Raw genomic sequence first — 13,579 nt, 5'->3', positions numbered from 1 at the left:
TGGATATTGTTTATGACTTTTTAAAAGTGCTCATCTGTACATGCATGTTATTATTTTATGCAAACAAATCATGTCATTTGATCTCTTTTAGACATCAAAGCTTAATATAAAGTGTATCCTTTGTTTTGGTTCAGTAGCAATTTGATTTCAGGCCAAATATTGTATTGTTAAAGATAATGTCTGGAGAGGTGGCTGTTTCACCTACCTGGACTCGGCCTCTGCTAGGACACTTTGATCAGCCATTTATGTTTCTCCCAGAGAAGAGGTTGCATGTCTTGAAAGCTGAGATCAAAGTGACAATAAGCTGTAGGGAAGAAAAAAATTACAGAAAATTACACAGATACTATTTTTTATTCAAGGTAATAGACTTGCAAGAGGGGATACAGGGCAAAAATGGATGTGGTTCAAAAAGATAAACAGAGAGTAGATTTTCTCATACTAGGAGGAAGAGCAGGGAGGGTAACAGGAAGTTGCTGCCACTTTGCTTAATCTCAGGCGTGTCTTAAATCGCCTATGAACAGTGGTCAAGGCTGAATCTTTTTAAAAGACTTTCTGCTTGGCCCATATTAGCCTTGTTTGGTGAAGGTCATTTATTTTTTAACATTATTAACCAAACAAATGGGACCTAGAGTTTTATAGATTTGATCTTTGTTTCCCCTGGTTACATTGAGTAGCTTTACTTTGCTCATAAAAGAGATAATTCAAGTGGCACCAGGAGGCTTAGAAAATAAAGTAATAAATTACTTCTTGATCATTTATTGTTGAATGCTAATCTATTTGGGGGTGCATATGTGTATTTGATTTTTAAACTGGCCTCCTACCCAGAGTTTAAGTGCAGACAAATGAGTCAGAACAAATAAGTGGCTGGGAAAATGTTGGTTTCTTAGCATTTTCCTCATTATTAATGGCTTCTACCAAATCCCAAACTGAATTCTGAATCTAGACATCACCAGTTGCATCATTTTGCAGACTGGCATCTGTGCAAGACCACATAGTACAACCTGGTGGAAATTTTGTAAAGTCCCAACACTCCTGGCAATTTTAGGGCTCTGGCACCTGAGACATCAAAGAACTGTTCCTAATTCTGTGTGGGACTGCTAGAAATGATGGGTGGACTGTGTTTGCAGTTCTTCTGTTATAGTTGATGAATCATATTTTGCCATATTGTTAACTGGACAGCATTTCTGAAGTGCTAATCAACCACATCAGTATCATTCTCAGTGTTTTGATATTTTTTATAAATAGAGTCTTGAGTCTCTTTAGACTCTTAGTGATATGGTCTGAGTGAGGCAAGGAAGGGGAAACCCAAAGTGGAGAAAGAAATACCCTCTCATGGCTTCACAGACGGGCTTCATGACAGTCCAGATTTCTTAGGACAAGGACCTTGGAAAATAATTAATTAAGCCAAATAAAACTTCTAAAAAATGATACGTAGCAGCTGAGAGAACCTAAAAGATTCCTCTCCGCACGTGGCCAGGAAGAACCTGGGCCTGATTGTGCAGAGATGGTCTTAGAAGTCTTGGGAAGCTCTGAGGAAAGGAAGTTCACCAGGAACCCTGTTATTTCAATTGCTGACTCTCCTGTGAGCTAAATATCTGGTGTGTTCCAGAAGAGGGGTGTCTCAACTCTTCCCTGGCTGTCAGAGGCAGAAGCAGGGTTTCTAGAGGCCATAAAGACTCAACTGAAAATTTCTGCCCTGCAGGGCTTCTCCAGTCTGGAAGAGTTCCTAATCTCTGGCTTAGAGTTTTATATAAAAAGGGTGGCTGAGCCGGGCGTTGGTGGCGCACGCCTTTAATCCCAGCACTCGGGAGGCAGAGCCAGGCGGATCTCTGTGAGTTCGAGGCCAGCCTGGGCTACCAAGTGAGCTCCAGGAAAGGCGCAAAGCTACACAGAGAAACCCTGTCTCGAAAAACCAAAATAAAAAAAAATAATAATAATAAAAAAAAAATAAAAAGGGTGGCTGAAGGAATTGCTTCTATGGCCCTCAGCTGACACTGGGGTTAGCTGAGTTGCAGACTCTATGGAACCCCGACAGTTATTTCATCTCCCCGTCTCCTTTTGTATCTTCAGATTTAACCAGATAAGACTAAAATGAAAATTAAATAACCACTCTAAATCATAAAAGCAACTGTGGAATGTTTCAGGGATGCTAGACATTGAAAGTCAAATGGAATTGCCTAGTGAAGAGCAGAATACCATCGGCATGGTGTCACAGATAGATCCTAATTACTACAATTTTATCAAAACTTTTTGCTGCCCTACTTGAGTTTTTTTTCCAGTTCAGTTTGAAAGAAAATAAGATTTAGAATTGATAGCTTAAAACATGCCAATCTATTTTCATTTGTAATCATTTTTAATTCCTCAAAATGGCAAGTAGATGAGATATGAAATCTTTTAGGGAGGATAACTACAAAAGCCTTTTGATGTGTGTCTGTTAGTTTAGTGGCTCCCCATGAAGCTGCTGATATTTTAATTATCATCTGCTGCCCCCATGGCCCCTCAGTCAGCACCCAGCTGGCCCAGCCGACCAATCAGGCCTCGGCCTGGTGGGGCTTCCTGTCCCAGGGCCAGGCTCTACCACAGTAGTAATATAGATTTAAAATTAAATCTATATCGTTCTATATATCAACAAGACTCAGAAGTCAAAGGCTGGGATGAAAGCCTGCTAGCTCAAAGAGGCTGAGTAGCACCTAGCCAACCTAGCTTTTTTGGCCAGAAACACCACGCAAGACACATCTCTTCCCTCCTCCAAGAACTCTAGTCCCCACCCTTTTTTTCCTGTTCTCTTCTCTATGCAAATTTCTGGCTTCTCTATGGTCAATTCCATCAGCTAGCAAATGCTCTGGCCCCTCTCCAAGTATAACTTTATTGGGCCTTCTTAGGAGTGTCAGAGTGTCATCAAAATATCCCACGACACCTTTGATGTGAGTTTGAGAACAATTTATAATCCTGATTAACAATGGTTTGCTTTCGTGTGCATTATCTCTCACTGGATAAGCAAGTTCTTTCATGGGCAGGATTTCTCTAGAACAGTTTTAAATTGTCCCTTTTCCTTCCCTAACAATCTCTTTTGCATAAAAAGCCCCTCCTAGGGAGTTGACAGAGGAAGAAAAACAGCAGATCCTACACTCGGAGGAATTCCTCATCTTCTTTGACCGAACAATCCGAGTGATTGAAAGAGCGCTAGCTGAGGATTCTGACATCTTTTTTGACTACAGCGGTCGAGAGCTGGAGGAGAAAGACGGGTTCGTTGCTTCTATGTGTTTGGAAAAACATAGTGTGATAAGTTGTTGCTTCTATTGTGTTGGTGTTCTGTTTAGGATGTGAGGTCTCTCTCTGCTGCCCAAGCTGGTCCTGTCTTGGGCTCAAGTGGTCTTCCATTCTCAGGTTCTCCAGTACTATTAACCCAGATGCCCATGCCTGCCCAGCTTTTCTCACAATTGTAAATACACTCATACATTGACTTTTCAAAACTCAAGTCTAGCAAATGACAGGAAGATGAGATTCCTGGATTGATCTTACCAAACAGCTTTGACTGTGGGCATTGGTTATAACTTCCAGTTTAGCGTTTCTCTGTAATTATCATGTGGCCCTGTGAAATTCTTTGGAACTTGGTATCTGGAGCCCAGGCCAGGTAATAGAGACAAGCAGAGTCATACACATTGTCCTTTGAGCAAACATTTTCCAGTCTCCTCCAGCTGACAGAGATTTGAGTAGACCTGCTAGACTGCATCTTGTTGACTAAACAAACAGGAAACTGGAGAAAATAAGCATGAGCTATATAGAGTCACAGCAGAGGCGAGAAACAACAATTTGGAACATTCATCTTCTTTTTGGTCCTGTAAGATTATGTATGTGTTACATATACATATGTACATTTCAGGAAACACATGGTAAAGAGATATTTACAGATAAAACAAAAAGTAGCCAAAGAAATGGGGACTCCGTATGACTTTCTCTGTGACTGTGGTTGGTGTATGTGTTAGAAAGGGCAGTGACTGCCAGCCACCACCATGGGGTATCAGGAGGCATATTAAAGACATGTAAGAAATAGACATAGTTGGATTGTAAACTACAGATTTTTTTGTCTGAGAACAACACATGAAGGTAGGATCATCTGCCTTTCGCATCAGATCTGATTTTTTAAATTATTATTTCTAAAATTCAAATGCATTCCTTTTCAAATTTTTCATTTATTTTGCACACTGACAGCAGTTTCCCCCTCCCTCCTCTCCTCCCATCCCCTTCCCCCTTCTATTCCCTCCATCCACTCCTCTGTCTCCATCAAATGCATTCTTAAAGGACAATGTGACATCCACATTGAGGATGCTGAAAAGAGCATACCAGAGGTGTGAAAAATAAATTGAAAACATTCTCAACAGTTGGCATCATTAAACTGCACAGAAGAGATAAACAGGATTGTGAATTTGCAAGCTCTACCAATGTTTGTTTTCTTTTAAAAAGCCATTTCTAGTGACTCAGCTAGATTCAATGGTGTCCCCTCCCTATCTTCATACATAGCCCAGTACCATACTGGTTTTTTGACGGGACTAAATTGCATGCACCCCTTACCTGAGTTTGTAGTGCCATAGGATTAGTTGGGGCGTAAGGGTCAAGGGGAGGAAAGGGAAATCATACTATGTCAACTGAGCAGAGCTCAGAGAGATATTTTCTGAAGCCAGGCTACTCATTCTGAGCAAGAGCTACAGAGCTGAGTGGTACTGATGCGACGTAGTGGAATAAAGTGAACTGAGTAAGGGTGACTGTAGACATTTTTCTAAACTGAAACTGAAGGACTTCAGGAAGATTCTTTTGCAGATCCAGTAGCTACTGGCACAGAACAGGCATTCCTCAATTTAAGCACACAGACCCTTGAAGCAATCATGTGAGTGCAGAGTTCTTCGAAGTCAGTACCAAGGCCAGTTGAACATTAGCCAAATAAACACTGGCCAAATTACAATAGGTCCTCTGAGATGAAATGTTTTTTTGGTCCATGACTGACATGGATGTCTGGAACACTCTTGCGATACACCAGCTCTCCACCATACCTGACACTTGGCAGAAATTATCACCTACTGTTACTCAAGGAGACAACTACTATGGCCACTCACAATTCATAGACAGAAACATGTACATCACTTTGAGTCTAATAACATAGAAGGTAATATTGATATCAAATAATTCCCTATATTTTTATGCTCCTTTAATAGGAGGGAGGTTTAATTTTTTAATTTAATCTTAATGTGTATATGAGTGTGATTACTCAAGTGGAGGTGAGAGGAAAACTTTTGGGAGTCAGTTTTTCCTTCTACCATAGGATAGGGGAACTGAACTTAGGACATCAGGCTTGTTCACAAATATTTTTATCTGCTGAGCTCACTTGCTGGCCAAGGGAATTTTTAATAACTCTTCTTCAGGCTAGAACCAATTAAAGGGAAGGAAAATGCTTCAAGAATCACTAAGATAAGAACCTGAAACAAAGTGGACACTTTACACCAGGCTCAGAACAAACTCTGGAAGCTTTTCTGAGCCAGTAGACAGGCTTTTCATAAAGAAGACGGTCTTTAATTGATTTGCACAGGTTCGTGTGCCACTGTCTAGACTGGCTTCCTGCCCTGCAGGAGTGTTGCATGCTTTTGCTATTCCACTGCTTCACTGGGAGCCTGGAGGAGACAAAACTCAGTTCTGGAACCTCACTTTCTGCCTCTGCTGTTTAAACCCTCTTAGGGATGTGCAGGCTGGAGCCAACCTTTCTTTCAATCGTCAGTTCTACGATGAGCATTGGTCCAAGCATCGAGTGGTCACTTGTATGGACTGGTCTCTCCAGGTAAGAATTAGTGCTGATGGGACAAACTTGACTTGTGTTTTTATGACGTTTGCATAAAACAGAACGATTGTTGTTCCTCTATTTTGGATGTGTTTACTAATCTGTGACTCTCTTCTTTATGCCCATTGGTTTTGGTTCACATTTTTCTGAAATTTGGGGGTTAATTCTCCATTCACATAGTTGTATTTATTAACTAGCATGTTCTCAGTAATAGACAAACAGCCAGGCCACTCTATGCAGAAACTTGTCTAATTGTGGTCACCTTTAGTTTCCTACTCTTTGAGTCCTATGGATAGATACTTTAAAGTCTTTATCTGTTCTGACCTCTCATTCAGCCGGTTTGGTTGTCTTCCCTGTACTTTCAGGAACAGCTTCCTCCCACTGAATTTTCTCTACTCTTTTCAAGTTCTCTTCCCTTTGCATACATCTGAAGCCTTTTCTTCTGTTTGATAAACTCACTGACCAGAGTTCTCCATGGCTATAGATTTGACTATAGTGTAGACAGTTTTACCTCCTACTCAATCTCCCTCCTAATTCTACTTTTTACATCAAACAGATCCATACAGTGTCCCAGAGAATTTCAAACTAATCATTAATGCATCATTCCATATAGTTCTGATCCTCTTTTGCCTACTATATTACCTTTATGTGGAAGATATCATAATGCACCCTGGGACCTAATGTAGAACTTTCATCATCAATATAACCAGCTTCTCGATCACCTTTCTGACCCAGTCCATCAGCAAGAAAGTCCATTTTTCTATCTGTATGTTCATCAATCTTACATCTACTTTATTGAAAACCTTATAACTAGGTAGGCTAGGTGTGGTGGTGCACACCTTTAATCCCTGAGCAGACCTGATTTCCAACAAATTTTTTAAAAAAAAAACCCTCAAAACTATACATTCTACTTTGTGTATGTCTGTTTAGAGTTTTTCCTTGGGATATATAATCAAACAATAAATGCAAATATAACCATTTCATTCCCTAAAATAAAGCTCTTCCTTGCCTATTCAAACAAACAAACAAAAAAGTCCAAACCCAAAACCTGATATTTGAAGTGAAAATAGGCAACCAAAAATCAACTTGATGAATGGACAACCCAACCAGTTGACAACATACAAATCACTCTGCCCAGCACCGAGCAATGAAGTAACATGTGAAGCACACAACTTAGTTGTGGTGGAGTCAGACTTTGAATGCCCATGACCTGAAATTTGAGCCATGTAGTCATTTATTTTTAATCTATGTAACTTACATGCCAAACACTATACCAACTGCCTTGAAAGTTTTATCTTATTTTACCCCCAAGAGAATTATGTAAGGCAGTCACTATCAATGTTTGCGTGGGACAGCTGAAGAAACCAAGACTCAATAGATGTTTAGTCAACTGGCCAACAATCACTCAGCCAGGGTACAGTAGAGCTGGACTCAAGCCATGTAACATTCTGCTGTATAAGTTTTAACTGCTCTTTCCCATAAAGAGCTGCTTCTGAAGCTGAAACCAAAAGAGCTTGGAGATGCTGAATGATCCAGACAGAGCAAGTACCATAAGAGTTCAGTGTAAGTGAGGCTCACTCTCCAGTCAGACAAGGCATCTCAGGAGACTGTGATTTAGGCAAAGAAGGAAAGAAGGTGATGTGGGAAGATAAGCAATGGGGATATAAGAATCTCATTTAATCCTGTTGGGAATTGAAGGGGAGCACGATCCCCATAACTTTACTGTCAGCAGCCACCAAGTGGGCGGAGGCTCTCTGCTCTTGAATCCTCTTTGAGATCCAGACAACAGAGCACAGAGAGTTCTGTTGTGCAAAGACTAAGACAGACAAGCTTGCCCAGTCTCTCTGCAGTATGTGGGTGGTCTGTGAACATGCCCTGGTATACAGAGAAATCAGATCCAAGCCCTAGGAAACACTTCACTTGGTGTGTTCGCTTATTCATGGTCTGGAAATCAGGCAGGACTTTATCTGACACATTCCTCAACTAAGGCAACTGTTAGTGGTTCCCAAGTCAGCTGCTAAGGCTCCCTGAAGAGACTGCTGGTCTACCAGCCATGGAGCTGGTCCCACCTCGCCTCAGTGTGTGGTTGCATGGGTTTGTTTCCACACAAGGTCTTCCCTATGTGACATTTGTGTCAAAGGAAGTAAAACTGGAAAACACAGAAGCTCTGCCAGGGAAAGACTACATTTCCTTTCTTTTGTCTCATTCTCTCTCTCTCTCTCTCTCTCTCTCTCTCTCTCTCTCTCTCTCTGTGTGTGTGTGTGTGTGTGTGTGTGTGTGTGTGCTCACACATTCATAAAACCTGCCTATCTACACTGTGGAAAGGGATTTGAAATTGTAAGACATGCATTTTATAGACAGTTTTAAAAAACAGAATCACTAATTCTTGTGTCATAACAGTTTTATGGGTTCAAGAACCAGATTTCCATGCTTCTTAGATGAAGGGAATTTCTGAATTGGTGTACACACTTGGTGATATTAAGACAACAGAGAAGGGTGTGACACAGGCTGGGTGTGTACTGGTTCCAGGTATGCCTTGGAGAGTTTCTTGTGTGAAACAAAATGGAACTGGTGGGAGAAAAGGAAAGAAACATGAGAGATCTGCATAATTCTACTTTCTATTCTGAGTTCCTTAGGCAATCACTCTCTAATCTTGTAATATTTGTAAAGTGTTATATGTACACCCCCTCATAAAGAAATGTCAGTTCTGTCACCTGTTTAGCAGTGTTTAGCACAAGAATACGGTCCACAGCCCATGCGTCAGTGTCCAGGTGTATGTAGGTCAGACTTTTACCTTGCTCACACCATATGTACACCTTACCTATGTAAAAGACATCCTCCAATTCTGCAGTCACACAAGACACTAACCTGAAAAATCTTTAAATACTTGTCTGGTAATGAATTTAGTCAAATTTACAGAGGCAAAAGAGAGTTCCTTTTGGTACTAATTCAAAGCCATTAACACTTGGAGTTTACAAGCACTTTATGCCATATTCTCCTTCTTGCCTAGCTTAGAAAGCAGTCTTGATGGTCTCTCTACATGTAGTCTCAGCATATTAGAGTTAGTATAAGTATTTTTATCATTTTGTAAAGACTAGTTATATATTTTATTAATTTTATTTTTTAATTGAAATGTAATTATACTTTCTCCCCCTTCCCTTTCCTCCCTCCCTACCACTTCAATGTGTTCCCCCAATCTGTTCCCTCCCAAATTCATGTCCTCTTTTTCTTCTTACATATAAATGCATAGAAATGTAAGTACAGCCTGCTGAGCCTATTTAGTGTTGCTGGTGTGTATATGATTTCAGGGATGCCCACTTGGAACTGGATAACTGATTAGTGGCCACATCCCTCTCCCAGCAGTTCTTAGTTGCCTGCAGTTCTTTATCTTGGGTGAGGCCCCAGGACATCTCCTCCTCCCACCCTAGCATTTCTCTTGATGTTGTCATTGTTCAGCTCCTGTTTAGGCAAGCATGTTGTTGAGGTTTCATGGATAAAGCTTCTCTTTCATTTCTAGAAGACTCTTTTCTGATCCTCTGGCTTTTACAATCTCTCCACCCTCTTCCTCAATGATTCCTAAGTCTTACATGCAGGAGTTGCATTGTAGATACAGTAGCTGGATCTAGGCAGCCCATGATGAGTTGTATTTTGACCGGTCATGGTGTTTTGTAATGGTTCTGTCTACTACAAAGAGAAGCTTCTTTGGTGAGATGTGAGAGCTACACCCGCTTGTGGGTATAAATATAAGTATTTAGAATGCAGTTGGGAATTAAGTTGGATTAGGAAAGTGGTGGTAGAAGGTTCTTTAAGATTCATGACCTAACTAGTCCTGGGAAGTTGGGTAGGTTTCTACTACCAGGCACAATTTCACTTCTGTTAAGTGTGCCTTAAGTCCAATTAGACAACTGTTGGTTACAGCTAAGATATGAGTGTCACTACTGCATCTTAAGGGATGTCTTCCTTTACTGGTCATTATTGTTCATAGGCATCAAAACTTGGTCGGACTACTGGTTTGTTTTGAAGATGCTGTGCAAGCATCTTCCGGTACTACAAAAGCTAGTCCTCAGGAAAGAGTCGTTCATGTCAGATCCAGTTCAAATCCTCCAAGTCCTGTGTCTGAAGTGCATGCTGTCTTTAGCAGTACAGGTTCCCCTCAACCTCTGGGAATTAACTTGGATTGGGAAAGTGGAGGCAGAAGGTTCTTTAAGATCCATGACCTCACTAGCCCTGGGAAACTAGGTAGATTTCCACTACCAGGCACAATTTCCCTTCTGTTAAGTGTACCTTAAGATCAATTTGATAACTCTTGGTCACAGCCAAAGGCAGTAGCAGTAGACTGCATTGCTTAGGGAGTCTCTTGGACTCTCCTGACCAACAACTCAAAAGAGAGTTTTTCATGCCTTGTAAATGTAACCAACCATCTTATTAAAATAAGAAACACAGAACCAATGTAAAAGAAAAAGCCGAGAGGTCAGAGCTCAGAGCTAAAACCTTACCCTTCCTGCTGCGGTGCTCCTACCTCCCCGACAGAGACCTACTTCCTGTGTGTATGTCTTTAAATAGTCTTTCTGTTCTGCCTTCTCATTGGTTGTAAACCCAAACACATGACTGCCTCGTCACTGCCTGTAAGTACAGCCCTCCAGGTCTTAAAGGCGTGTGTCTCCAATGCTGGCTGTATCCCTGAACACACAGAGATCTACCAAGTGCTGGGATTAAAGGCATGCGCCACCACCACCACACTCTTGCTGTGGCTCTAATAGCTCTGACCCCTGGGCAACTTTATTTATTAACATACAATTAAAATCACATTTCAGTACAAATAGAATACCACCATAATGCCTAGTACTGGAGGTTGTTAGTCTCTGCCTCTTGGAGATAGGTAGGTAGTATTGTCAGACTAAGTGGCATAGCTTCATTTCTAAAAGAAAAAAAAAAGTTAGGTAAATAAAATATATGGTTCCTTATGGCTTTTTCAAACATTCATAGTGTTGGTCTTCCTCCCTCTCTCCCTCCTTCTTATTGGCCTCCCGCCCCTGTCCCCACTTAACCCCTGGTCCATTTCTCCCTTGTATCCTGTTACTCCTCTCTCTACCACCACCACTGAACAGCACTCACCCCCGCCTTTTGTTTGTTTGTTTTTTGAGACAGGGTTTCTCTGTGTGATCATCTTAGCTGTACTGGAACTCGCTTTGAAGACCAGGCTGGGCTTGAACTCACAGAGATCTGCCTGCCTCTGCCCCTGCATGCTGGGATTAAAGTTATACGCCACCACACCCAGCTAACAGTCCTTTTTACTTTCCTTATTTCTGGAGTTAGTCCAGGTTCTACTCACCCCTGAGAATTTGGAGTAGAAGCTGCAGATGAGAGAGAACATGCAGTGTTTATCTTTTGGGATCTGGGTCACTTCACTCAATATAATCTTTCCTAAGTCCATCCATTTTTCTGACAATTTCATGATTTCATTTTTCTTTACAGCTGAATTGAATGCCATTGTGTATGTACATTCTCGCTATCCGTTCATCTACTGAGGGGCATTTAGATGGTTTCTGTTCCCTAGCTATTGTGAATATTGTGAACATGAATGAGTGAGTATCTGTGGAATAGGATGCCCATTCCTTTAGGCCTAACATGCCAAGGAATGGTATAGCTTGATCATATGGTACATTTGTTTTCAGTTTTTTGAGACATCTCCCCACTGCTTTCCATAGTGATTGCACTGGTTCAAAATCCCATCAACAGTGAACGAGAGTTCCTCCAGTTTCCCACAGCCTCTCCAGCATGTTTTGTTGACCTTAGCTATCTGGGATAAGATGCAATCTCTGAGTAATTTTTTCTTGCATTTCCCTGATTACTAATGATGGTGAACATTTTTTGAGATATTACTGAGCCATATTCTTTTGAGAAATTTCTGTTCTGATCCCTAGTCCATAGTTTAATTGGTTCATTTGTTTTCTTAACTCTTTTGTTTTCTGGGTTCTGTATGTATTCTGATGTCAATCTTTTGTCATATGTACATCTGGCAAAGATTCTTTCCCACTATGTGGGCTTTCTCTTCACTTGACTGTTTCCTTAGCTATACAAAGGCATTTTAGTTTTCTAAGGTCCCAATTAAAACATTACACTGCTTTCCAAACCCAAAGTACCAAAGTCCAAATTCCTCCAAACAAACACATGGCTAAGTCTAACACAGCTATATCCCCCTCCTGGTACCAATTTCTGTTTCAGTTAAGGTTTGCTATTGCTGTGAAGAGACACCATGACCACATCACTCTTACAAAGAAAACATTTAATTGGCATGGCTCGCTTACAGTTTCAGAGGTTCAGTCCATTATCATCATGAAGGGTAGCATGGCGGTGTGCAGGCTGACATGGTACTGGAGCTGAGAGTGCTACATCTTGCAGGCAACAGGAAATCTACTTCTCTGTCACACTGAAAGAAACTTGAGAAAAAGAGACCACAAAGCCCACCCCCACAGTGACACACTTCCTCCAACAAGGTCACACCTCCTAATAGTGCCACTGCCTTTGGGGGCCATTTGCTTTCAAACTACCACAAGATCTTTTATCTCCTTGGTTAGCTTTATTCCTTAATATTTTTGAAACTAGTATGAATAGGAGTATGTGTATGATCTCCTTCTTACCATTTTTTATTATTGTCATATAGGAAGGCTTCTGATTTTTGGTAAACTGTTTTTTTTATTATGACACCTTTTTCAACTTGCTGGTAATATCTAGAAGTTTTCCACAGGAAATTTTGGAATCTGTAATGTGAAGTATTATGTCATTTGCAAATAGGAATAATTTGACTTATTTTCCTATTTGTACTGCTTTAATTTCCTTCTCTTGTACTTTTTTGTATGGTTAAATTTTGGCAAGTTTCCTAACTTCTACTGGCTTGAACTTTTTTGTTCATGAAGTCCTGATAAAAGATGATACCTAGCTTTCATGCTTACTGTGGGTATTAAATGAATCAATATGTCTAGTAGACTGAGTGCCTTAAGTGTCTGGGACATGGGGTACACTCGGTAAATATGACATAGCAGTAGTGGTCACAGTGATATTAGTACTCAAAGAACACTACCCCTACTCTCTGCTCCCCAGAATAAATTTCAAAAATGTTCCCTGGACTCAGGAACTTCTGTGATGATGCCCTGAGCATTTCTAGATCTTTCTTTTACATCTCTTCACAAAGCCTATAAACTAATGTCCTTTGAACATTTTCTTCCTTAATAAAAATAATTTTTAATAAAATTGTACTTCTGGCTAGATTAAGTAAAAAGGAAAAATTTATTGGCAAGCTAGTACAGTAAATAGGAAATCCATGGAAGATATGAAGACCTACAACTCAGGGTTGGAAAAAGACACCTGAGCAGTTTGGGGGACCTCACCAATAAAACATTGTCCCATCCAAAATGTACATCCAAGTTAGAGAACATCATTAGGTTGTTTTGGTCAAGTATCAGCTCTACTCTTAGTCATCTGGGACTCTGAGCATCTATGTATCGCCAAGCGATTCCCAACAGAGGATCCTGTGAGGCAGACAGATTCAGGAAGAATTTCCTCACCGACCTTCCTACTCTTGTAGCTAGCCACCTCCCTCTTCTCTCCTTAAAGCTCACCAAGTCACCATTGTTGTGTATCTCATGGCCTTCCCAGCTGTCTTCCTGAAATGCCCACTCCTAATGAGAGCTGCTTTTTGCCATCTCCACCCTCACTCACCATGTGCCCAGCTTCTACAGAACCTTGATGATA

The 13,579-nt window shown here is 40.8% G+C and overlaps 1 protein-coding gene across 7 annotated transcripts in view; it reads left to right on the top strand.

The window, feature by feature from the left end:
• The window catches only part of Dync1i1 (dynein cytoplasmic 1 intermediate chain 1), a 312,403-nt gene that overhangs the window by 192,299 nt on the left and 106,525 nt on the right, over positions 1-13,579 (top strand). For all 7 annotated transcript variants that reach the window (XM_028869831.2, XM_028869834.2, XM_028869832.2 and 4 more), the window contains 2 exons: positions 3,083-3,245; positions 5,728-5,827. In XM_028869831.2, coding sequence (XP_028725664.1) covers positions 3,083-3,245; positions 5,728-5,827 — 263 coding nt within the window. The remainder of the gene's footprint in view (positions 1-3,082; positions 3,246-5,727; positions 5,828-13,579) is intronic.

The sequence above is a fragment of the Peromyscus leucopus genome, chromosome 3, assembly GCF_004664715.2.
Source record: "Peromyscus leucopus breed LL Stock chromosome 3, UCI_PerLeu_2.1, whole genome shotgun sequence".
Lineage (NCBI taxonomy): Eukaryota > Metazoa > Chordata > Mammalia > Rodentia > Cricetidae > Peromyscus > Peromyscus leucopus.
The sequence above is the reverse complement of the archived record's forward strand: the minus strand, read 5'-3'. Positions and strand labels throughout refer to the sequence as shown.